The sequence below is a fragment of the Microtus pennsylvanicus genome, chromosome 22, assembly GCF_037038515.1.
Source record: "Microtus pennsylvanicus isolate mMicPen1 chromosome 22, mMicPen1.hap1, whole genome shotgun sequence".
In the NCBI taxonomy this organism is placed as follows: Eukaryota; Metazoa; Chordata; class Mammalia; order Rodentia; family Cricetidae; genus Microtus; species Microtus pennsylvanicus.
The window spans coordinates 12,612,137-12,638,275 of NC_134600.1; the positions used below are offsets into that span (position 1 = coordinate 12,612,137).

At 39.6% G+C, this 26,139-nt stretch overlaps 1 protein-coding gene and 1 pseudogene across 1 annotated transcript; one reads left to right on the plus strand and one right to left on the minus strand.

Annotated features, from left to right (window-relative positions):
* Positions 1-15,413: 15,413 nt before the first annotated feature.
* On the minus strand, positions 15,414-19,899 carry LOC142840059 (polyadenylate-binding protein 2 pseudogene; annotated as a pseudogene).
* A 2,670-nt stretch (positions 19,900-22,569) lies between these two features.
* LOC142839966 (uncharacterized) lies at positions 22,570-25,633 on the plus strand. Its single transcript, XM_075956412.1, has 3 exons — positions 22,570-22,603; positions 22,791-22,851; positions 24,088-25,633. Exons 1-3 carry the CDS (start codon positions 22,570-22,572, stop codon positions 25,631-25,633), a joined length of 1,641 nt encoding a protein of 546 aa, XP_075812527.1.
* Positions 25,634-26,139: the final 506 nt, after the last annotated feature.

Below are 26,139 nucleotides of genomic sequence, written 5' to 3' on the forward strand. Positions count from 1 at the left end.
CTTTGAGACTGGGCCAGCCTTAAGGCTAGCCACTGCAGTTCATCCCCTGGATGCCTGGTTCCCCCAGCTAACTTTTGACCTGTGTGTTTTAGCAAATTACTCTTGGGAGGATACTAAGCAAACCCCAGAAACTTTTATCCTGCATACAAATATTCTGAATGATATATTTGTCTGGGGGGGGGGAAGCAAACTCTGCAGTATGTGGGAGGGGGGCTAAAATATTTTATTATGCTGCCTGGGGATGTAAAACCAATGTCAACATCTCCTGGTTGAGGGTTAACAAAAAGGACTTAGTCTCTTTCACCCGTACCACACCAGAAAAAACAATCATTCACTGAGAAAAAAAAAGAGCTAACCAGTTAATAGGCAATACTTTATAGTTGTATGATTCAGAAAAAAAAGACATAGGGATTCTGTTCACCCTATGAGTTGTTGTAACACCTCCAATGACCATAGTACTAGGGCCCAACCCGGTATTGCCTGACCAGGGCCAGCTAGCCCCTGCCGAAGTAGCCCCCTTTGCCAGGGCCTTAGGCCCCACTCCTAATGCTAAGAACCCTTCTGCAACCCTTGCTCCACTGCTGGCAAGCTCTAATACAGGCCAGCGACTGTATAATCTGATAGTGAGAGCCTTTTCTTTGCTAAATAGTACTGACCCCAGCTTGACACAATCTTGCTGGCTATGCTTATAAGCAGGACCTCCCTATTATGAGGGAATAGCCTCATCTGGCAGTTTCAACAATATCACCTCTCATACGTCCTATAATTGGGAACAAACCTAACTCTCCCAAGTCCCAGGACAACAGACCTGGTGCCTTCTATTGATCTATGATGGGCCTACAACACTGGTTTGTTAATCTCTGTGTATAGATCCAATTGGTCCTCCAAATTTACTAATATCTCAAGATTGAGATATTTGACCAAATAAGAGGAGGGAATGTAAGACTTTAAGACAATCCTGAAGCCATTTTTGACAATTCTGAATCCTCTCAGCCGCTGTGCCACAGTGCTTCCCCTCCTCCCCTGGGAACCAAGGACCTATCAGCTACACACGCACGTACTCAGTTCCTGAACAATTACCCATATACGTATGTTTTGATTCGGTCCCCTGGGAAACGGGGTCAAAATGACCTGTTACCTCATCTGATCTGGCAACAGCTCTCCAGTCAATTATTGGTAATAGCCCTTTCAAATAAGCCAATCAGAATAGTCAAAGAACAACCCCCCTTGCTTCTGTGTCCCCTTTAAAAGTTGACTTTACCAGCTATTCGGGGTCCCTCGGCTTCCCGAATGTTGGGGGACCCTGTCATGACAGAATTAATAAAATCCTCATGCGTTTCCATCGGCTGTGGTGTGTGAGATGGTCTCTGTGGGCGACTCCTTCTCAGTGTTTGGACGCTAAAGTCTAACAATAGCAGCCTGTGCTTGCAAGTTTTTCTTAGGTCACAGGAGATTTGAAGGTTTGGGGGTGGAGTGGGACTTGTAGCTTACAGGCTGCAATAGAGAGGGTGGTGGATTTGGAGCACACTACCTGTAGGAATCTTACCAGCTGGCTGACTAGAGAAGCTGATGCAGGTGGGAGAGGGCCCAAGGTTTTGCGTGGAGCCAAGGGCCTGGAGAGTGGGTGCCTAGTGGGGTGTGTGCTCACACACCTCTTGTTCCACTGTTCCACTGTGTGTCCTCTCAGTCTGTGCTTTAGAGTTCTTCTGAGGTCTGCAAATGAGTTTTTAATCTGTTTAGCAGCGTGGCTAGGATTAAAGCTGCATCTTTGTTGGCTGGCTGCACTGCATTCCATAGATTGCTGAGAGTCTAGCTTCACTGAGGAGGTACTGAAGAGAGACACGTTTATTATCACAACTCTGGAGTTTCTAGGTCCATGAAGACACCAAGAAGCCTGCAGCTGACTGCTTATAAATACAATTTAAATATTTCATGGTAGATCTTCCTTAAAGAACTATAAGGTTTCTGCCTTTAATGCTGAGTCAGGAACCCTCTCTTAAAGGAAACCTTCCTCTGGCTCTAGCAAACCGAGCCCACGTGATACAATGCGCTACCACCAAGAAATTATCCCATTTCTGCTTAACTACATTTTACCTCTGAGATTTTTTCTTTTGCTTTTTATATATCTCTTTCCTTCTGACTCTGTAGCTGACCAGGTGGCTGGGTAGCCTGCTCATGGACTCTTACTCTTCTTCATTTCTCATATTTTTGCAATTTTAGATATCTCTTCCTCTTTATTGTCTCTGCCCACAAGCCCTACATATTTCTTTCTCTTGTCTAGCCATTGGCTATTAAGGTCTATATTTGATTAATCAGGTGTTTTAGACAGGCACATTAACACAGCTTTATAGAGTTAAACAAATGAAAAAAATGAATGCAATACATCTTTGCATCATTAAACAAATATTCCACAGCATAAATGCATTTGACACATCTTAAAATCATATTCCATTACATGAATTAATTCATCACATACTCTAAGCAAGATCTGTGATTTATGTAAAATTTATAGTAACTGGGCTCTACCTACTAAAGATACATATGTCTTATTGTGACTTGAAAATCAGATTCTCGCCAGGCGATGGTGGTGCACGCATTTAATCCCAGCACTCGGGAGGCAGAGGCAGGTGGATCTCTGTCAGTTCGAGACCAGCCTGTTATACAGAGGTAGTTCTAGGACAGGCTCCAAAGCCACAGAGAAACCCTGTCTCGAAACACCAAAAAAAGAAAAAAAAGAAAAAAAAAAGAAAGAAAGAAAATCAGATTCTCCAGCTGGGCGGTAGTGGCACGTGTCTTTAATTCCAACACTTGGGGGCAGAGGCAGGCAGATCTCTGTGAGTTCAAGGCCAGCCTGGTCTACAAAATCTAGTTCCAGGAGAGGCAGCAAAGCAATACAGAGAAACTACGTCTTGAAAAAGGAAAAGGAAAAAAGAAAATCAGAGTCTCTTTCCCAGCCACCCCAAAAGAAACCCTAGGGCTGGATGAGTTCAGAGAGGAATTCTACCAGAACTTCAAAGAAGAGTTAACACCTATACTGCTCAAATTGACTGGGTAGAGTGAGGAATATATCGTGGGAGGGGACAGGAGCCCACAGCATTCAATCTGAGTCTTCATGGAGACACAATCTTGCCCACTTTGGTCTGAGGATTCAGTAGACATAAAAGATCTTTGACTCCTTACTTCTCTGATCTTTCAGAATTTATTCCAAAATCCCAGTGAATTGAATTAATAGTATGTGCTTGCACATTTGAGTATATTTATTTTTGCAAATGCTTTTATGGGCAGCAGTGGCAGATATTTGGAATGAGTTTAAGAGGTAATATTGTGCCGGGCGGTGGTGGCACACGCCTTTAATCCCAGCACTTGGGAGGCAGAGGCAGGCGGACCTCTGTGAGTTTGAGACCAGCCTGGTTAACAAGAGCTAGTTCCAGGACAGGCTCCAAAACCACAGAGAAACCCTGTCGCGAAAAAAAAAAAAAGAGGTAATATTGTTCCAATTCTCCACAGGTCCTTTTTTGGATGTTATTCAGGTTTCTTGTTTTCCTGGGTTGTGGGATTTTTTTTTTGTTTGTAGACTATGTAGCAGCTGTGGCCTTCTGTGTAGTCTGTTTGTACAGAGCAAAAGCAGCTTTCACTGAGATTAATAGAAATCATCATAACTGTTTCTCCAGAAGCACTGTATAGAGGGCTGTTAGATTACTTTTCCTTGACATTTTCTGGTTTTGTGTTCTCTATCTTTTGTGTTTGTGAAAATTATGGTTTTGGTAAAGTTATCTTTTAGAATTAGCATCAGGATTGATAGTCGACTTTCCACAGTGTCATCTACTTGAATTTCAACTAAAACCTTATGGTACAGTATGAACATGCCAGAGGCATTTCTTTCCGTCATTTGTCTAATTTACTTTTGTTCCTACATGATTTTGAGGTAAGAATGTCCCTAAATGTCTCTGCATTTACATTGTGATTGTGGTTAGATGTGGATTTGCTAACTGAGCATGCTTAACAAAGGGAGAACATTGCATGAGCATGTTCAGACTCCCTATGTAAAATCTCCATGTTTTATTTGTTGAGGAAAAACACTGTTAGGTAAACAATTCTCATGATCTTTGTGGCTCCTGCAGGCAAGATTTTTTTTTTTATCATTTCTTCTGTCTTGGCTGTTGAAATAGCTGTTTTGGGTTGTCAAAACTGACTACCTCTAGGATCATCTGATACACAAAGAATTGATTATATCTGAGAGAGATTTTACTTTAAGGTTTTTGAAATGAGAAAATCCTCCATTAATCTGTATAATTTGAGATGATAGGACCCACCTTAAGCTGATTGGTGTTTGTGCACACTTAACCAGTGAGCCATCTCTCCCACCCATGTCTGTGAACAGTTTTAACACCATCACTCATGAGCAGAGGTAGTGGGATTTTCTACATTTGAGACCAGTCTAGGCTATAGAATGAGTTCTACAAATACACAGAAAAATCCTGTCTTGAAGTCACAAAAAAAACAACAAACAAAAAACCAAAAAACTGAATCAAACAAAGACTATGACCCAACTTCATTTATTTATTTATTTATTTATTTATTTATTTTTGTTATGTACACAGTATTCTGTCTGCATGTATGTCTGCAGGCCAGAACAGGGCACCAGACCTCATTACAGATGGTTGTGAGCCACCATGTGCTTGCTGGGAATTGAACTCAATTGGAAGAGCAGGCAATGCTCTTAACCACTGAGCCATCTCTCCAGCCCAATGACCCAACTTTAATCAGCATCTTACATTCTGGCAGCAGCAGTCATGTATAAAGTATTTTGAAGAAGAAATATCTTTTTTTTTGGCTTCTGTGCTCTGGCACTGGCTACCAAACTCATCCTTTTACTAGCATTAGTCATTGTAATTTTGGTGAATACTTAAAACCAGCTGAGTCACAGATCCTTGTGGGCAGAACAACTACTGGATTCTTCTCTTTATCTTAGACAAAAGGCTGAGAAGCAAGCTATTGGATTCTTCAATTGCCATTGGTATGCAGCTGTTCATAAATTACGTGGACCACAGCTTGTGAGACATTCTAATAAGCCTACTTTTTACATCCATGGTGAGAATCATTCTACCTGTCCTGGTCATGTAGAGAATCTTAAATACTGCAGCTGTATATTTTATTCACCTGACTATAGAGGAAGAAGTGCTGGCAAACAATAGTGCTCATGAAGACATTCTTTCTAGCTCCATTTTTCTCTACATATTCAAATTTCCATGAACACTACCCTTTTTATTATTATTCATTTCCCTGGAGTTTGCTTTGAATTTCAGGAATAAAGCCCATAAAAAATGGAGTCATCATCCAGCTTTCTGATGGGGAAAAGACCAATCATCTTGATTTAGATCTGGTTCCTGCTTTTCTCTTTCCTGTTGTGTAAAATCCCTGTGAAAGCCATGTAAAAAGTACATTCAGTTCATCTGACCTCAGCATGAGGCACAGAACAAATATTTCATTTTGTAACTTTAAAACACTGTTTAGTTGTTAGTATTCTAGGCATCCTTATATCTGTGGGACAGGAAATTCCTCCATCCGCCTAGCACAGTGCACCCTACAAGTCACGCAGTGTGCTGGAAAAAAAAGGGAAGTTCCTAGGAGTGCAAGACGATGACATTGATTGCTTTAGTAGCCAGGGGCCAGTGCTATTAAAATACATGTATTCTCAGATCTGGAGAAGTTCTCTGTTGGGGTGAGTGGAATGGACAGGAGCCAGTATTCTGTCTCTTTAAGCACACTGTACCCCTATGGGCGGTGCTCTAGTGACTCAGGACTCACTAGCCAATCAGCACTCCAGATGACCTGCCAGTCAGAAGCAGTGCAGGTCTCTTCCTGCCAGCCGCCTTCAGTCTTGGCTTTGAAGAGGAGCTGGCACCAGTGGATTCCTGTTCTCGGGTGCAGTTGCTGTTGCAAGGAGATGATGAGCTGAAAACTTTGGGAAAATGAAGAAGCACAACATGGTGAGTGAGGGAACGCTGTCTCCTGATGGGGAGGAGCAGAGGGCGAGGTGCGGAAAACACTATGTTGTTACATCCATGGGTCTGGGTGGGAACCCGCCGCCATATTGCCTGTATTGTGAAGTCCCTCATGGTCCCTGCTAACTCCTGGACCTAGGGGCAGGTCTCTGAATAACTTTGCTCTGTGGCTTCATCTGCTTAGAGTATTGGGAGCAGGAAGCTGTGTGTACAAACACCTTCCTAGTCAACTTCAACAGGGTTCCTGCATTCACGGAAACAAGTTGCCGAACTCAGAGAAGCCTCGTTTCTCCAGTATCTTCTCAATATCGAGCACTTTGCATTTAAGCTTTAAATATAATCTGAATTTATATTTAAATATGTGGAGGTTATCAAAGGCATCTCACATGTCATGTAGCTCTCCACTACTGGGTCATAATGTAGAAGAGTAAAATTGGTGATACAATAGATTGACCAATGCTTAAAAAATAATTAAGTCTCACAAAGTAGAATTTATCAGAGGGAGAAATGCGTCTAAACAGCCAAACTGTGAGTCTAGGCTAATGAGGGCTGGTAGAGATTAGAATGCCCAGGTATACATTGTTTATCAGGATTGTCCAGATATTTGACTCCAAACCATTTCAAAGAAGCCAACACTGAGTTAAAAATAAAAAGTCACTGCTGGGTGGTTGTGGTGCACACCTTTAATTCCAATACTCTTGAGGCAGAGGCCGGTCGATTTCTGTGAGTTCAAGGCCAGCCTGATCTATAAGAGCTAGTTCCAGAACAGGCTCCAAAGCCACAGAGAAACCCTGTCTTGAAAAACCAAAAAAAAATAAAAAAATATCACTAGACCCACCCAAATATCAAAGAATAGACCTGTTAACAAGCTGCTCAAGGAGACATTACAGGTCACAACCAACCTTAAGACCTGGCATGCCATAAAGTTCCAGTTTTCTTTTTGAGAGAGGCATAGTTCTGTCAGAAGAGCAATATTACCGGTTACGTATATTTGAAATGTAAAACACTGTTGTGTGAATGACTCGCCTGATCAATCAAGGCTTTCCTTTAGGACCTCAGGCAGGGACGAGAGACATTCTTGCTGTCCTAGTAACAGCCTGGGACATAAGCCTGTGAGTTTCCGTAAGGACCTGAAGTATTGATGCTAAAAGAGAGCTTTTTCTAAAACCAGCACTGTGCATTGGAGAGCCCATAATGGTCTGGTGCCCAGGCCTTTGTGGAGGGGTTGATTCAGTTCTTGACAACTCAACCTTTCCCACCATATGGAGCTATGGTTCTCAGTACCAAGGCCATTCTGGACATAGCAAAGATTTCAAAATACCCTGTATACCCTTTGTGTAGAATTGTTGGACTAGCCTCTCCCTAAATTTGTCTCATTGCATCATAGTTTCTGCTGACTTCATGTAATTATTTCATTTCCCCCTAGGAAGTAACAGACCAGGCTGGCTTTGAACTCACAGAGAGGCACAGGGTTCTTCTCCCTGTGTCTTGGGTTTAAAGGTATAAACCACCACCACCTGGCAAGATGCTATTTTTCTTTTTTCTTTTTTTTTTTTTTGGTTTTTCAAATTTCCCTGTAGCTTTTAAGCCAGTCCTGGAACAAGCTATTATAGGCTAGGCTGGCCTTGAACTCACAGAGATCTGCTGGCGGAGATTAAACGCACGTCCCACCATTGCTCAGCTAAGATGCTATTTTTCTTAAGAAGCTTACTTGGCTGCACATATCTTCCGCAACACCTCTCCACCCTATCTTTTTTATCTTTGACTTGTCCAGTCCAGTCTTTCTCTTCCCTTCTGATCTTCACCTTAGAACCTTGTCAGTGAAGAATGACCTGCTGTAAAAGGTCACGGGCATACTTAAGAAAATATCTTGAGAATATTTTTGCCTATATATTTATACTGGCAAGTTGCCTGTTTCTATTTCAATTGTTCAGAGTATACTCTGGACCACTATCCTAAAGGATACTTATGACTAACAGCATATAATGAATGCAAAAATCTATCTAACCTCGGTCCCTTGAGCATTGGATAGAGATCAATGCATAACATCATTAAACATACTTTTCTTTATTAATCTCCTAAGTGTGTGATGTGATTTCTCAGTGGGAAGGCATATTAATTCTAGAAGAGCTGCATTTCTGTCCTGATAGAAATATTGCTTCTGAGACAACTTCTGTTATGTTGACTCAGGTGGCCTTGGTCCCTGTTTGTTGCTTTCCTAGGCATCCCTGAGTGTCCTCTATGTTACACCCTCAAAGTTCTTAAGTGACTGTATCATTTCACAGTATTAAAATTATGTATTTGCTGGGCAGTGATGATGCATGACTTTAATCCAAGCACTCAGGAGGCAGATGCATGCAGATCTCTGTGAGTTTGAAGCCAGGCTGGTCTACAAGAGCTAGTTCCAGGACAGACACCAAAGCTACAGAGATACCTTGTCTCAAAAAAAAAAAAAAAACCAATGAAATAAAATACAATAATACATTTGAGCCATGTAGTTGACTGCCCAATGCAGTCCCAGGAAAAGGATTTGCATATGGAGCATTTCTTCTGTCCTCAGACCACAATAGGAAGAATAGATTATTGTGTGCACTGCAGGGGGCACAGCATAGGCAATCAGCTGTTGCAGCCACCACCATGAAAAAGTGCCTGACTGTGGTAGCAGGAGTGGTTTGTAGTTGCCCAGCATGTGTAAATTAATGTCATGTGAATGAACACAGAGCAGATTGTGTGGGTGTCCAGATTAGGAAGGTTATCTTGACTGAAGGAACATTGAATTTGCAATTAGACAACTATCCCCTGCAGATATGATCGATTTTTTTATTGGTATTTATTGAGCTCTACAATTTTCTTTTCTTCACTCCCTGCCTCTCCACTCCCCTATTCAACCCTCTCCCATGGTCTGCATGCACCCAGATTACTCAGGATATCTTGTCTTTTTATACTTTATACTTCCCATGTAGATTAGAGCTCTGTAAGTCTCTCTTAGCATCCTCATTTTTGTCTAAGATCTGGGATTTGTGGTCTGTAGGGTGGCTTTCTTTGCTTTGTGCTTTAAAACCACTTATGAGTGAGTACATGAGATAATTGTCTTTTTGGGTCTGTGTTACCTCATGCAAAATAATGTTTGCAAGTTCTATCAATTTCCCTGCAAATTTCAAGATGTCATCATTTTTTCTGCTGTGTAGCACTCCATGGTGTAAATGTACCACATTTTTCTTATCCATTCTTCAGTTGAGCAGCATTTAGGTTGTTTCCAGGTTGTGGCTAGGACAAACAAAGCTGCTATGAACATAGTTGAGCACATGTCCTTGTGGCACGATTGAGCATCCTTTGGATATATACCCCAAAATGGTATTACTGGGTCTTGAGAAAGGTAGTTTCCTAATTTTCTGAGAAATTGCCACACTGACATCTAAAGGGGCTTTATCAGCTTGCATTCATACCAGCAATGCAGAAATGTTCCCTTTTCCCCACAACCTCTCCAGCATAAGTTGTCATCAGTATTTTTGATCTTGCCCATATATTCAGGTGTCAGTTATAATCTCAGAGTTGTTTAGATTTGCATTTATCTGATGACTAAGGATATTGAATATTTCCTTAAGTGTCTTTCAGCCATTTTAGATTCCTCTGTTGAGTTCTCTGTTTAGGTCTTTACTCCATTTTTATTGAATGATGTGTTCTTTTGATGTCCAATTTCTTGAGTTCCTTGTGTATTTTAAAGATCAGACCTCTGTCTGATGTGGGGTTAGTGATGATCTTTTCCCTTCTGTAGGCTCTCATTTTGTCTTGTTGACCATGTCCTTTGCTTTACAGAAGCTTTTCAGTTTCAAGAGGTCCCATTTAATTGTTTCTCTCAGTGTCTGTGCTGCTGGGGTTATATTTAGGAAGTGGTTGCCTGTGCCAATGCCTTCAAGTGTACTTCCCACTTTCTCTTCTATAAGTTTCAGTATGGCTGGCTTCATGTTGAGTTCTTTGATCCATTTGGACTTGAGTTTTGTGCATGGTGATAGATATGGGTCTATTTTCATTTTTCTACATGTTGATATCGAGTTATGCCAGCACCACTTGTTAAATATGCTTTCTTTTTTTTCCATTTGATATTTTTTTGGTTCCCTGTCAAAAATCAGGTGTTCGAAGATGTGTGGATCGATATCCGTGTCTTCTGTTCAATTCCATTGTTCCTCCTGTTTGTTCTTACGCCAATACCAGGCTGTTTTCAGTATTGTAGCTCTATAGTAATGATTGAAGTCAGGGATTGTGATGCTTCCAGAAGTTCTTTTATTGTATAGGATTGTTTTGGCTTTCCTGTTTTTTTTGTTTTTTTCATATGAATTTGAATACCATTCTTTTGAAGTCTTTGAAGAATATTTCTAAGATTTTGATGAGCATTGTATTCAATCTGTAATTTGGTAAGAAATCCAATTTGGTTAGAAATATGATCAATCTTGCTTGACAGAGTTATGTCGACTTGGAGATTTGAGAAACAGGACATTTCCTAATTCTATGTATCAGGTTACAGATCTCAGGAGTCAACATATGTATATTGGCACCATCAACCTATCTCTTGTTAATGACATCCCTTCTCCGTGGGAAGGGCGTACTCTTTTTTAAAGTCAATATAGAAAATTTTATTTAATCTTAAAAGTGCACCTTTTTTTGGTCTTTTGAGAAAGGTTTTCCTTGTAGTTTTGGAGCCTGTCCTAGATCTAGCTCTTATAGACCAGGTTGGCCTCAAACTAACAATGATCTGCCTGCTTATGCCTCCTGAGTGCTGGGATTAGAGGCCTGACTCACACTGCCCATTTAAAAGTGCATTATTATCATCACTTTAAAAATCACTTTTTTGTATCAGTTTCAAATACTTTCTTTTTTCTTTTTCTTTTTCTTTTTTTTTTTTTTTTTTTGGATTTTCGAGACAGGGTTTCTCCGTAACTTTTTTTTTTATTGGTAAAAGGAGAATAAAAAAAAAAAACAAATTTCCACCTCCTCCCAGCCTCCCATTTCCCTCCCCCTCCTCCCACTCTTCTCCCCCTCCTCCCACCCCTCTCCCCTTCCCCCCACTCCTCTCCCCCTCCCTCTCCAGTCCAAAGAGCAGTCAGGGTTCCCTGCTCTGTGGTAAGTCCTAGGTCCTCCCCCCCTTCCATCCTTATCTAGGAAGGTGAACATCCAAACTGGCTAGGCTCCCACCAAGCCAGCACATTGCATAGGTTCAAAACCGTGTGCCATTGTCCTTGGCGTCTCATCAGCCCTCATTGTTCGCCATGTTCAGAGAGTCCAGTTTTATCCCATGCTTTTTCGGTCACAGTCCAGCTGGCCTTGGTGAGCTCCCAGTAGATCAGCTCCACTGTCTCAGTGGGTGGGTGCACCCCTCGTGGTCCCGACTTCTTTGCTCATGTTCTCCCTCCTTCTGCTCCTCATTGGGACCTTGGGAGCTCAGTCCAGTGCTCCAGTTTGGGTCCTTGTCTCTATCTCCATCCATCACCAGATGAAGGTTCTTCTTACTTAGCTTCATTAGGTACACCTATTGTAGACTCCGTGACCCCTATTTATGGCTAGAAACCATTTATGAGTGAGTACATCCCATGTTCATCTTTTTGGGTCTGGGATACCTCACTCAGGATAGTGTCTTCTATTTCCATCCATTTGCATGCAAAATTCGAGAAGTCATTGTTTTTTACTGCAGCGTAGTACTCTAGTGTGTATATATTCCACACTTTCTTCACCAGTCAGTGTTTCGGTTTCTCAGGAAATTCGGGATCTCCGTAACTTTTGGTTCCTGTCCTGGTACTAGCTCTTGTAGACCAGGCTAGCCTTAGACTCACAGACATCCGCCTGCCTCTGCCTCCTGAATGCTGGGATTAAAGGCCACCACCGCTGGTTCAAATACTTTCTTTAAGTGTATTGCTGCTCTTATCTCTATTGTTTTCTGTTATCCAATGTTTCTTTCTTTCTTTTTTAAATATTTATTTATTATGTATACAATATTCTGTCTGTGTATGTCTGCAGGCCTTATTACAGATGGTTGTGAGACACCATGTGGTTGCTGGGAATTGAACTCAGGACCTTTGGAAGAGAAGGCAATGCTCTTAACCACTGAGCCATCTCTCCAACACCTATGCAATGTTTCTAAGTAATTAATAGTTTCATTTCATTCCTTTAAAGTTAAGTTGATTTCTATGTAGATCAATGTCTCCTATACTTTAGGCCTGCCTCATGCTGTGTAATTGAGAATTATTTTGCCGGGCTGTGGTGGCGCAAACCTTTAATCCCAGCCCTCGGGAGGCAGAGGCACATGGATCTCTGGTACTTCAAGGCCAGCCTGGTCTACAAGAGCTAGTTCCAGGACAGTCACCAAATATACAGAAAAACCCTGTCTCGAAAAAAAAATTGAGAATTATTTTGAACACCTAATTCTGCCTCTGCTGCCCAGTTCTGGGACGACAGTCCTGCAACTCCTTCCAGGTTTGTCCTTCACTAGTCAGTTAGAAAGAAAAATAGAGCAGTTAATGAGTGTCTGTTGAACTTTCTGACTTTTACTGTGTACTTAGAAATGAAGAGGGATTGGTATAATAATTGAACTCATTGACCAACTTTGAAGCTGTTGGAGATAGAGTACAGGAACTGAGAGGTTCCCCTGAGGGTAAGAGCTTTCCTCCTTCAATGGAGATTACTTATGTGGAATCAGTTAGTCAGTTGTGATGCTGTATTATTATCCTGATTGACCATTGTTTGCAGTCCACAGACAATGGCAATCTGGGTATGGACTGACCTTATCTTGAAACCTAATGTGTGATATTTTAGTAGATTCTGCAAAATAGATGATCTGGGTAAAATGTTGTGTCCCTGCTTAACAGGACCATTACTTTTCTGGAATAAGATCTTCATCTTTAGGGAAAATACATGAGATATATATATTGTGCTCTAATACAAATCCCTAGTCTCTGGAGCACAGGGTCATAAAGCCTGTTTCAACTTTTCAAAATAATTTTTGAAATTAAAAGCACAACATATTCACATTGTCTTTGCTCCCTCCAAGCCATAACATGATCCTGATTGTTTTCTAATACATGGTCTGTTTTTGTCTAACAACAGTTATAAAATAAACACAGTTACACAAGAACAGTGATTACTTTATGAATGTGACCTGTGTTTGTCTGCAGAATTTGCCATCTCTGAGGCAGTGGGATGGTTGCACTGGAAAGTGAGTGTACAATGGAATGTGCACAGAAAGGACCCTGTGCTTTGGATGAGAAACAGGATGTGGTGTAGGAGAGTAGAATAAGGTGTACTAAATACAGTCTTTCTAAACTAGGTCCCTGTCTGCTGGGCTGGGAGGGCAGAACTGGAAGGACTGTTCTGTCTGAGTCATTTGACCTCTGATAGAGGAGCTGCTCATATTATGAGGCCCAGCTGGGTGGCCCTAGCCTGTGAGGAATTCTGGTAAGGGTTAGAAATCAGGAGTACTAGTGGCAGACAGTTTGTGGGTTCTTTCCATGATTCTCTTCTGCCTCTGCTGTAAGGAGTAGTAAGGAAGATCACAAGCTATACCGTGGTGAGTGTTGGGTGTTCAGATCTGTTGAACTGTCATTTCTGCTATGACTTGGACTGATCATGACAAGACTGTAGTTATGTTGGTCCATGTGGTTCATGTTGGCAGTGGCCCTTATCCTCTGAGCCTCCCTGTATATGAATTTGTTGGGGCAGGGGAGACTCTGGAAATTCAGGATATGATGCTGATTGTCTAGAGTACACACATGGACACTGCTCTTGGTGTGCAGTGGGAAGAGAGATTAGAAAACTGAAGATCTAGATTCCAGAAGTTGTCAGTATTGCATTCCAATTTCAGATTTGTGTTATAAAGATTACAAATAGTTTAGGAACTGGTAAGAAATGATGATATTGATCTTTTAGCGATGCATGATTAGAATGCTTTTAATGTAATCCTGCCGTTAGCTGCAAACATGTGATCCAGTGAAGCTTAGTTCCAGGGGACAAAGGAGTTTGTGATCTGCAGACATTTCTCAGGATTGCATTGTGTTGGTCAGGTAGATAGAGCATAATTCACATCTTGGACCATAATCCATGTAGGAGAAAATAAATTTTAAATCATATTTCTTTCTTTTCATAAACAAGTTTATTCATGACACAGTTTTTAAAAAAACCCCATCCCCCCCCTTTTTTTTTTGGTTTTTTGAGACAGGGTTTCTCTGGTTTTGGAGCCTGTACTGGAACTAGCTCTTGTACACCAGGCTGGTCTAAACTCACAGAGATCCACCTGCCTCTGCCTCCCAAGTGCTGGGATTAAAGGCGTGTGCCACCACCACCCAGCCTAAACCCCATTCCTTTTTAATGAGTTTAAAAAAATAAACAAAATTCAGCTTCCTCCTCCTTGAACAACAACAACAACAACAAAAATACACTGCAAAACTTCCCAAAACAAAGTAGTGTATTTCTCCAAGGGAAAGTGTAATTCACACTGAATCCTCTGGAGTGAGTTCTTTCTGCTACAAAAACCTGCAAAGAAAGACACTCAAGACAGAAAAAGAATCAAAAAAGCAAACAATAGTTCACCAGAAAATCTTGAGTAGCAGGAGCCCCTAGGAAAGAAAGGCAGACTTTGACTAGACCTGAAAGGACAGGAGAAGGCAGGCAGGGTCTGCGAAAGGCAGGGAGAAAATGAGGGAAGGAAACAAGCTGAACAGATTGGTGCCCTTCCAGAGCTCTGGTTGAAAAAATGCCCTCCAACCACCCATGCCCACCTACCCTTGAGCAGGCCCAAAGAGAATGAGTTGGATCACGCAAACAGGGAGCAGGTTGCACATTTAAGAAGTGTCTATATTAGAAAAGAGAAAAAAGAGAAAAAAAAATAAAGAAAAAAGATAACAAAAAAATAAAAAAAAATAAGAAAAAAGGAAAATAAAAAAAGGAAAGAAAGAGGAAAAAAAGGAAAAAAGGAAAAGAAAAACAAAACAAAGAAAAAAAAGGAGACGAAAAAAAATAAAAAAATAAAAATAAAAGTAAAAACAAAAACAAAAACAAAAAAGCAAAGAAGAAGTGTCTATATTGAATCTCCAGAGGGAACGTGTCACCACTGCCCCAGTCCCTGGGCCTGGCCTACTACACAGAGTAGGTCCCTCCTCAGTTAGTTATGGGATTCTCCCCCTTCCACAGTATATCTTTTTTAAAAAATATTTTTCCATCTTCTGTCTTTCTTTTTTTTTTTTTTTTTTTTGGTTTTTTGGTTTTTCGAGACAGGGTTTCTCTGTGGTTTTGGAGCCTGTCCTGGAACTAGCTCTTGTAGACCAGGCTGGTCTCGAACTCACAGAGATCCGCCTGCCTCTGCCTCCCGAGTGCTGGGATTAAAGGCGTGCGCCACCACCGCCCGGCCTCTGTCTTTCTTTTCTTTTAACTTTTTTTTTTATCCCAGAATGAAGACTGGGAGCTGCTGTAATTGGCAGTTCATGTACGGTATTGGGCACATTGGAAACCCATCTGTTGTGCTGATGGGAATCACCTTAATCTGTCTCCCTCTAAATGGGGAATCATCTAAAGCTAGGGAATTCCTCGCTGACTCTTTGTCTAAGAATTCTACATAGGCAAACCCTTTGGCAAGACCACTGAATTTGGCACAGACTGTAGTAACATGTTTGGCTGAACCACATCCATGAAAGTGAGCTTCCAGCTCTTCTGCTGTTGCACCATGGTCCACATTGCCAACATAGATGGAACTGGTATCAGCCTCCATCTTCTCCTCAAGAGATGAGATCACTGAGCCAGCATTGCCTGGGGTTGTACTCTTATTTTGGGGTTGTATTCTTATTCATCTTCTTCTCTACCTCATTTTGTAGCTTGTTTAACTTCTCATCCTCTTCCTCTATCTCCCTGACTCCCGGAAGCTTTGATCACATCTACGTCTGGACCTTCAATTATGCTATCCCTGGGGTTCACCTTAAGTAGTACTGGCTCTTCTTCCTGCTTCTGGCTGCCAGGGAGTCCCCAGGTGTGCCCAGAACCTGGAGAGGGGGCACAGGATCAGTGCTCTTTGGGAAGGTTGTTCCCATGGTCCCCTGCACCCCTGGCTCTCTCCCTCTCAGGCTCCCCAAAGTCCCCGGGCCCACTGCTCATGCAAGTATCTCCAACCACCTGCTTCCCCCACTGCCCCTTAAATCATTTTTCTAGGTTGTTTGGGATTGGGCATCAGTGGAGCAGCATTTATCTGAAACCAGAAGAAAACACAAGGGGCTGGGGAGCCATCACAATAGATCTCCTCTGTTTGCAAAGAGAGCAACTATATCATGAGGTTTCTGTCTTTGGAAGACATATCAATAATTGGAGGTCAGAAACAACAGTTTTGTTGTTTTTTTGGTTTCTTTTTTTTTGTTGGTTTTTCGAGACAGGGTTTCTCTGTGGCTTTGGAGCCTGTTCTGGAACAAGCTCTTTAGACCATGCTGGCCTCAAATTCACAGAGATTCGCCTGTCTCTGCCTCTAGATTGCTGGGATTAAAGGCATGTGCCACCACCGCCCAGCCAGAAACAACAGTTTAAGTGTTACTTTGATATAACTTTTTGAAAGTTGTGCAGTTTGTATTTGTTTAATTTCTTTTTTTTAAAGATTTATTTATTTATTATGCATACAACATTCTGCCTCCATGTATGCCCACATGCCAGAGGAGGGCACCAGATCTCATTATGGATATTTGTGAGCCACCAAGTCGTTGCTGGGAATTGAACTCATGACCTCTGGAAGAGCAGCCAGTGCTCTTAACCTCTGAGCCATCTCTCCAGCCCAGTGTTTATTTAATTTCTGTACACATACAATCAAACGTAGCTGGGTAACATTGTTCAAGATCACACTTTTCCTTGCCTAAGTTTTCTTTGGTCTTTTGATTAAAAGTTGACTATAGATTTCTGCATCTGCTTTTGCCTTTTTATATCCTTCCCCTTAATGCTTTCACAAAAATTGTGCACATTTTTTATTTATGTTTAATTGTGGAAAGTATAGAAGTCATACATGATTTTTTACACTACTTTTTCTGTAATCTGACTATAATCTAAATATATTATTAGTTATCTTTAAAATAATGGACCTTCATCAATTTTATTCAGAAAATTTCTAATTTTATCAGGTCTTTATTGTTTTTTGGAAAGTTTATGTTAAAAGACTGCTTTTATTCATCTTTGATGCCTGCTTCTTTCCATTTCCTGGCATTTCTATGTTTTCCAGTTGTTGATATCTTCATGTTTGAATCTTTGCTACTTAAGTGTTGGTATAATCAATACATAATCCCTTGAGCTTTCTGAGTGTTTCCACTGTGAATATTGGTTTATTATAAGTTGTCCAGTTATAAATTGTTGGGCAAAGCTATTTGTATTCATTTAATGGTAAAAACTTATCATACACAAAATCATAATTTTTATAGATCGTCTTCATAAGAGTCATCTTTTTCTTTTTTATGTTTTGTTTTTCTTGTTTTTATTAATCTGAGAAAGACTTGACTTACTGGATAAAAGCTTTTATGTGTCTGGGCAGGTCGATCCGCACATATTCTTTATGTGGATGACCTGAATTCAAATACCTACATGCTAGTTGATAGGTTAATTGTTGAAGCCCATGTGGGTCCAACACAGATAATTATTTTCCCTAACTGGACTGGAATGGAGTCACGAGGAAAGATCAGACGCAATTTACAGGCTCATCCTTGTAGGGCCAGATCCCTCGAAGATCTCTTTTTGTTTATTATTGAGTGGGAAAACAACATTAGGCTATCTCCTAGGCAACCAGGTGAATGGGCTTTTAGTCAGGTCCTCACCTAAGTGTATGCTAGCTGTCTAGCAGGCCATGAATTAGCATCTCTATAAGACTTCCTCCAAATTACCAAGAAATAGGCACCAAACATTATGACCAGTTTCAGCCAATAACTCTCCTCAGGAAATCTACATTTGTAACAAAAGAAGAGAGGAACTATACATTCTTGCTATTGTTATGCAGAGACAACTTGTCTGCTGAGCTACGTGATCAGCTCTTACCAGGCCTATGGCTTTTATGCTTGGCTGCTACACCATACAGAAATATGGGCCTACAGTTAACAAATCTCTAATATTCCCAATTCAGCAACCTTCCTTTCTGTATGTCACCTGTTTGTGTGTGTATGTATGGATGTGTCTGTGTGTGTGTATGATATTCTCTGTCATGCACAAACACACAAAAATATCAGTAACCTTATTTTCAAAAGTGCTTGGAACTTATAGAGCAGTTGGAGTAAAGCAAGTTGCTTTACATGTACACTGATTCTTTAAAAAGTTGTTCTCTTGAAATTCCATTTAAAAAAATTTCATTTCCTCACTGTGGTGCAGACTTGGATTCAATCACCAATTGTAAGAAACAACATGGTAGTGATCCTAACATACATCATTTTATTATCATAAGAGAATGAGATGCTTTCAGTAATCAAAACTATTTTCTGTAAAGTAAAAACATCAGAAGACATCAAGAGAATATTGTGAATTTTGGTGAAACAGTCAACCCATTTTCTATTATTGGTAAGGAGAGAACAGGAGCTGGGCATTGGTGGCACACACCTTTAATCCCAGCACTCGGGGGGCAGAGGCAGGCGGATCTCTGCTAGTTGGAGACCAGCCTGGTCTACAACAGTTAGTTCCAGGACAGGCTCCAAACCCCAGAGAAACGCTGGCTAGAAAAACCACAAAAAAAGAAACATATATATGTATATATATATTTGTCTTTGTCATTTGTTTTGACAATAGTGTCATCTATATTGCTGATTTTGTGAACTATATTTTCATCATATCATTCATTGTCTTTGAAAATGATGGACCTTCACCATTTTGTACTCAGAATATTTCTTTCTTTCTTTCTTTCTTTCTTTCTTTCTTTCTTTCTTTATTATGTATACATTATTCTGTCTGTGTGCATGTCTGCAGGCCAGAAGAGGGAACCAGACCTCTTTACAGATAGTTGTGAGCCACCATGTGGTTGCCGGGAATTGAACTCAGGACCGTTGGAAGAGCAGGCAGTGCTCTTAACCACTGAGCCATCTCTCCAGCCACTCAGAATATTTCTTATACTCTTTGGTGATAAACAGTTTTACATTTCTCTTCTTGATCTCATATGCTTGCTTCTAATTATTTAATTTTATTTTTTCATTTATATTTTAATAATAAAGCTTGCCTGATGATCATAATGTAAAACAGATGCCATGGCCAGCCTTACACCACAGGCAAGTCTGACACACACCTTTAATCCCAGTAGTCACACTAGTTTGTTGTAGAGTCAAATGCTGGTGTCTCACATCTTTAATCCCATCACTAAGGAGTTGCAGATAGGAAGTGACATGTCTGGACAGAGAGAGGAATATAAGGTGGTACGAGAGAGGAGCTGAGGGTTGAGTCTTTGTAGAAACAGCATTCAGTCTGAGGACTTACAGAGACAGGATACCCCATTTAATCAGTCTAGCAAAATTCACCTAGGGGTTCCCTTGGAGGGGATGCCGAGGCTTAGGAAAAGTTAGATTAAGAGAAATGAAGACAGGATCATAGGTTAGACCTAGAGGAGAAAGGTCAATAGAAAACAGCCTGAGTTTATTTCTCAGCCAGCATATATACTAAATATAGCCAAATGGCAGATCAAAAAGCAGTACACCCAGCTCCCCATCTCCCTGCACTGTGCTTGGAGGCAGCTCAAACCTGTGCATTATCTGATTCAGCTAAGCAGCTTCTAATCACTAACAAGGAGTACCCTTGGCTGGCCTGCACGAGCCCAAATCTTAATAGAAAAAATGCACTCTTTCAGCTGTGCAAAATGCTTTTTCTCTTGGCTAACGCAGATGTTATTCACATCCCTCAAGTTTACTGGAAGAAGTACAGCAGGCATGCTTGAACTCAAAAGGCTTCCTTAAGTCTGAAATGACTCAGAATGATCATTATGATTATTAATATTATGGCAAAAGAGATATTTGTTGTTAATCTCTCCCAAGAAATTACTGCAAGCACTTTGCCAGTGTTTACTTGCTGTCCATTATGATTCAATTTTAACATTAGTAAAACAGTCTATGATTTAACTTTGGTCAATTCTTGCTAGTAGATGAATTTTAAATTTTCTTTTTAATATCAACTCAGATTTTTTCCACATAAATTTATAGCTTTTTGTTGTTTATGTGTGAAAAATATTGATTTTAAAATAATATCTTTCGGGGGCTGGAGAGATGGCTCAGCGGTTAAGAGCACCGACTGCTCTTCCAGAGGTCCCGAGTTCGCTTCCTAGCACCCATATGGTAGCTCACAACTGTCTATAATTCTAGTTCCAGGGGACCCAACACCCATGGCAAATCACCAATGCACATAAATAAATAAATATAAAGAAAAAATAAAATAATATTTTTCCTCTGCAGTAAAATTCCTATAGGGGAATGCATAGAGGTTAAAATGCCTAAAATGAAGATCGTGAGGTGGTGGCTCATGCCTTTAATCCAAGCACTTGGATGGCAGAGGCAGGTGGAGTTTGAGGCCAGCCTGGTCTACAAGAGCTACTTCCAGTACATGTTCCAAGGCTACAGAGAAACACTGTATCAAGAAAAATGTCTTGAATGTAACCAAACTTCAGATCCAAACCATCCATATGTGCATCCTATAATTTTATTTCCACTAATCCAATTTTTTTCCCTGCTTTAGATGATAATTCTCTTTGACTATTTAAATCTTTGTCACCCTTTATAGTTTGGTTCTAATTACTGTTTTGAAATTTTTACCCAAATAGTGGACTATACATGGTAAATGCCTTGCAGCAACTTCAGAAAAGTATTAAGATTCCACAAATAATCTCTCCTAATTTTTAAATTTAGGGCTCAAATTTGTGTAAAAGCATTTTACATGCTAAATAATTAACAGAATCTCCTTTTTGTATATTTTCAGAATATTTTGTAAATTTTTAATCCCCAAGGAGACAAAGTTTGCGTTACTTCAGCAAACATTTTCTCTAAAGTATGTTCAGTTGAATAATCTAATAAAATTCTGTATAATGTTGAAAACAAAGCTAACTTGAGTATAATTCCAATTATATTAAGTAAGAAACTACTAACCTGCAGTACTTTATATCCTAATTTGTTTATGATAAAACTTTTGAGGACTAGAAATTTTCATTGCATGTTTAAGTGAATGGTATTAGGTAAAATATCTTGAGTAAGAATATAACATCATAGACAGTATGTTGTAACAAAAATAATGTCAAGTTTGTATCAAAAGGAAGCATCCATATCTATATCAATGTTAAATGTATAAATAAGTATTTACTTTTAAAATCAGGAAAAATTTTCACTTCTCTTAATATCTATTTTTGTGTCTATTGTACATGTCATGGAATATGTATGTCTGTATATGTCTATATAAGTAATGTTTAAGTTTTCCACGATGAACAATGTATTTTCCTGCAGTAATTTTTAAATTTCCAGGAAGAAGATGGGGCCCCACAACAAGTCAAATTGCTTGATATCATTACATCAGGATGATAAAAGCACTACCATAAGATCTGTTTTGAGTACCAGATGCTCAAGATGGTTCCATCTTAGCTGAAATGATACTCTTTTTACAATGTTCTGGATTGACCTTCTTATAGGAAGCTCAGAAAAACCTTACCAAATACTCAGACTATTTGCAATTATACCAGACAGTAATCTTGGAACTTAACCATCATTTTACTTTCACAGGATCCTAAAGAAAGAACATCGCCCCCATGACAGCTAGAAGTAATTCTAAAAGACTTCCTCTCCTCTCCCAACAAAGTTTGTCCACAGGGTTAGGGACATCATTTAGGGGTTGGTTATAATTGGTATAGGATTTTGGGTTGGAGGGGAAATTTTATTTTTTTGGTTTTTCAAGACAGGGTTTCTCTGTGATTTTGGAGCCTGTCCTGGAACTAGCTCTTGTAGACCAGGCTGGTCTTGAACTCACAGAGATCCGCCTGCCTCTGCATCCTGAGTGCTGGGATTAATCATTCCGGTTTTCAATGGAAACAGGGTCTTAATGGGTATTTCCACCTCTCCTAGATCTGATTGCTTAGACTTGACTGGCATTCAACTCAGAGACAAATATTGCCACGTCTGTTTTCTGAGTGTTGTGGTTAAAGGCACAATACTTCAATACACCCACTTTGTCCATCTTTTCTTCCTTTCTGTAGTCAGTAGTTTTTTTGTACAATATTCTCATGCGTACAATGTACCGTTGATCTTTTCTGTTTTTCTCTCTCTATGAATAGATATTTCTCTTGTAAGGTGGTACAAAGGGTACAGAAATAAAAGAATTGACTCTCCTTTTAAATTTCATTCTAAAGTGACTGTCTATGTCATGGAATAAGAGTGGATAACACCAGCATCATACAACTGTACTTTCAAAGAAGTATGCATTCCGATGTTGCCACTGTCATGCTTACATTGTACACATGTGTGGTATATTTTTGAAGGCAGTGACCTATGATGATGTGCATATCAACTTCAGTAAGGAAGAGTGGGATTTGCTGGGTGCTTCCCAGAAGAATCTCTACAAAGATGTGATGCTCGAGACCTACAGGAACCTCACTACTATCGGTAAAAATAAATTTCTTTCATGTTTCAAAATATGGAGACAACTCTTCCTTGGTTTATGTTGTTGTTCTGTAATTTGATTTAGAAAGGACAATGAGGTGAACAACACAGTCATAGTTCTTAGGATAATAAGCTAATTATTTCACAATGTTAAATAATATAACATACATATTCTGGTACTATATTTTAGGATACATTTGGGAAGACCATAACACTGAAAAACATCATCAATGGTGTAGAAGGCATGTAAGGTAATTTTCTTATACAAGTTTATAACAATGTGCCTCTGATGAGTTTGTAATGTGTTATGACACTTTTAAACAAAACAACAGTGTAAATAAGCACAGCTTTAAATGCATTGATGGTTAATAAATTCTCACAAATCCATATAGCTCAATTTCCTGTATATGAATTGCATTTGCAAGGCATTCATTTAAGAAAAATTCTGGGAAGCAATGACTAAACAGATATTAGCATTAATCATGAGAGCTAGATTATACATCTGCCAGTCCATTTGTTTCTTGTTACTCATGACAGAAAATGTATACACATTTCAGTGATGATGAATATAGCTGCAAACCTTTCTACTAAATCAATAGCCCATGGTAAGTAAGTCTTGTATTACTCATATAGTTTTTGTGACTGTGTTAAGTTTAATGAAAGCAGCTGTTGGAGTCAAGGATCAAGGGGCAGGTGTTGTGGAGAAACCTTAATACCTATACCACAAGCCTCTGAGGAACAGAAAGTCAAACTGTGAGGATTCAATGTGGAAATCTTTTATTGATTATTCTTCCTTTCCTATATATATCATATGTTACTTTTGACACAAAAGTATGAGCATAGGGATATGCAAAGATTTAGCATACCTCTCCTTAAGAACAATTAAGAAGATAAAATGTAGTTCCTATGTAGAGTATACTTGTTGAATTTGATACAAGAATACAAAGTTAATTCATTTTCTACCATCATTGTTAATACTTAAACATACATTATGAAAAAACCACGATGAGTTCTAGGTCTGTGCAAATACTTTTAGGTGTCTTAGTTCACTTAGCAAATGTATAATGATTCACGATATAGTAAAATTTATAAATGTAGTAAAGTTGGTAAAGCACTCAGTGTATGCAGATCTCTTCAAAAATGTAAAAAATTTAATAGAAAAATATAGGTATAGATGAAAAGGTAAACCATGGCACAAAGGAAATTATCATCACAAATATTTTTTGAGATGCAAAATGACCCCTAATGGGTGAACAAAACATGATTTAAAACAAAGATATAAAACCATAATGTTTGATTCCTTTTTACAATTGGAAAAAATATGAAGTTAATTCCTATAGATATGAGGTCTCACAGTCCATTGAATGTGGTGAAACTTTTACATGCGTAAATTATCCTTGCAGGATTGAAAGAAATCAAACTGGAGCGGCGTTTTCCGTATATTCTCACTGTGCTAAAGCCTTGTGTTATAACACTCATCTTCTAAGGAATGAAAAAACACATACCGGTGAAAAATGCTCGAAAATTAAGCAATGTGATAAAACCTTTCTTCCTCACAATCATCTTCAAAGGCATAAAAGAACACATACTGGAGAGAAACCCTATGAATATAATCAGTGTGGTAAAGACTTTACTCAATACAGTGTTCTTCAAACTCATAAAGGAACACATACTGGAGAGAAACCCTATGAATGTAATCAGTGTGCTAAGGCCTTTGCTGAGAACAGTGCTCTTCAAAAACATAAAAGAACACATACTGGAGAGAAACCCTATGAATGTAATCAGTGTGGTAAGGCCTTTGCACATCAAAGTCATCTTCAATTGCATAAGAGAAAACATACTGGAGAGAAACCCCATGAATGTAATCAGTGTGGTAAGGCCTTTGCACAGCGTAGTCATCTTCAAGTGCATAAAAGAACACATACTGGAGAGAAAACCCATGAATGTAATCAGTGTGGTAAGGCCTTTGCACATCATAGTCATCTTCAATTGCATAAGAGAACACATACTGGAGAGAAACCCTATGAATGTAATCAGTGTTGCAAGGCCTTTGCACGTCATAGTTGCCTTAAATTGCATAAAAGAACACATACTGGAGAGAAAACCCATGAATGTAATCAGTGCGGTAAGGCATTTACACGTCATAGTTCCCTTCAATTGCATAAAAGAACACATACTGGAGAGAAACCCTATGAATGTAATCAGTGTGGTAAGGCCTTTGCAAGTCATAGTCATCTTCAAGTGCATAAAAGAACACATACTGGGGAGAAACCCTATGAATGTAATCACTGTGCTAAGGCCTTTGCTGAGAACAGTGCTCTTCAAAAACATAAAAGAACACATACTGGAGAGAAACCCTATGAATGTAATCAGTGTGGTAAGGCCTTTGCACGTCATAGTTCCCTTAAATTGCATAAAAGAACACATACTGGAGAGAAACCCTATGAATGTAATCAGTGTGGTAAGGCCTTTGCAAGTCATAGTCATCTTCAATTGCATAAAAGAACACATACTGGAGAGAAACCCTATGAATGTAATCAGTGTGGTAAGGCCTTTGCACAACGTAGTCATCTTCAAGTGCATAAAAGAACACATACTGGAGAGAAACCCTATGAATGTAATCAGTGTGGTAAGGCCTTTGCACAACGTAGTCATCTTCAAGTGCATAAAAGAACACATACTGGAGAGAAACCCTATGAATGTAATCAGTGTTTTAAGGCCTTTACTGACAACAGTGCTTTTCAAAAACATAAAAGAACACATACTGGAGAGAAACCCTATGAATGTAATCAGTGTGGTAAGGCCTTTGCACATTATAGTCATCTTCAATTGCATAAAAGAACACATACTGGAGAGAAACCCTATGAATGTAATCAGTGTGGTAAGGCCTTTGCAAGTCATAGTCATCTTCAAGTGCATAAAAGAACACATACTGGAGAGAAACCCTATGAATGTAATCAGTGTGGTAAGGCCTTTGAATATGAAAACAGTCTTCAGAGTCATAAAAGAATGCATGCTAGAAAGAAACCTTAGGAGTGAAATCAGTGTGGTAAGGCCTTTACAGAACAGAACTCCTGTACTCTTGAAAGGCATAATATAGCACCTACTGTAGAGATATTAATGAATGGAATTCGTGGTAGGTGGAGGAAGGTCATTGGTTAATCAAGAAACTGCCTTGGCCCATTTTATAGGCCAGCCCTTAGGTGGCTGAAGTAGACAGAACAGAATGCCGGGAGGGAGAGGGAAGTGAAGCAGATGTCATTTCCTCTCCTGTCCGGGGGAATATGCGATGCAGCCTGCCACCAGTGCAGACATGCTGAATCTTTCCTGGTAAGCGCACCTCTTGCTGCTACACAGATTAGAAATGGGCTAAATTAATATGTGAGAATTAGCCTAGAAGAGGGTAGATGTAATGGGCCAAGCAGTGTTTTAATTTATCTCTGAGAGTTCAAGGACAGCCTGGTCTACAGAGTTATTCCAGGACAAAGATATACAGAGAATATAAAATAAAAGTAAAAATAAACGAAATAGAGGTTAAA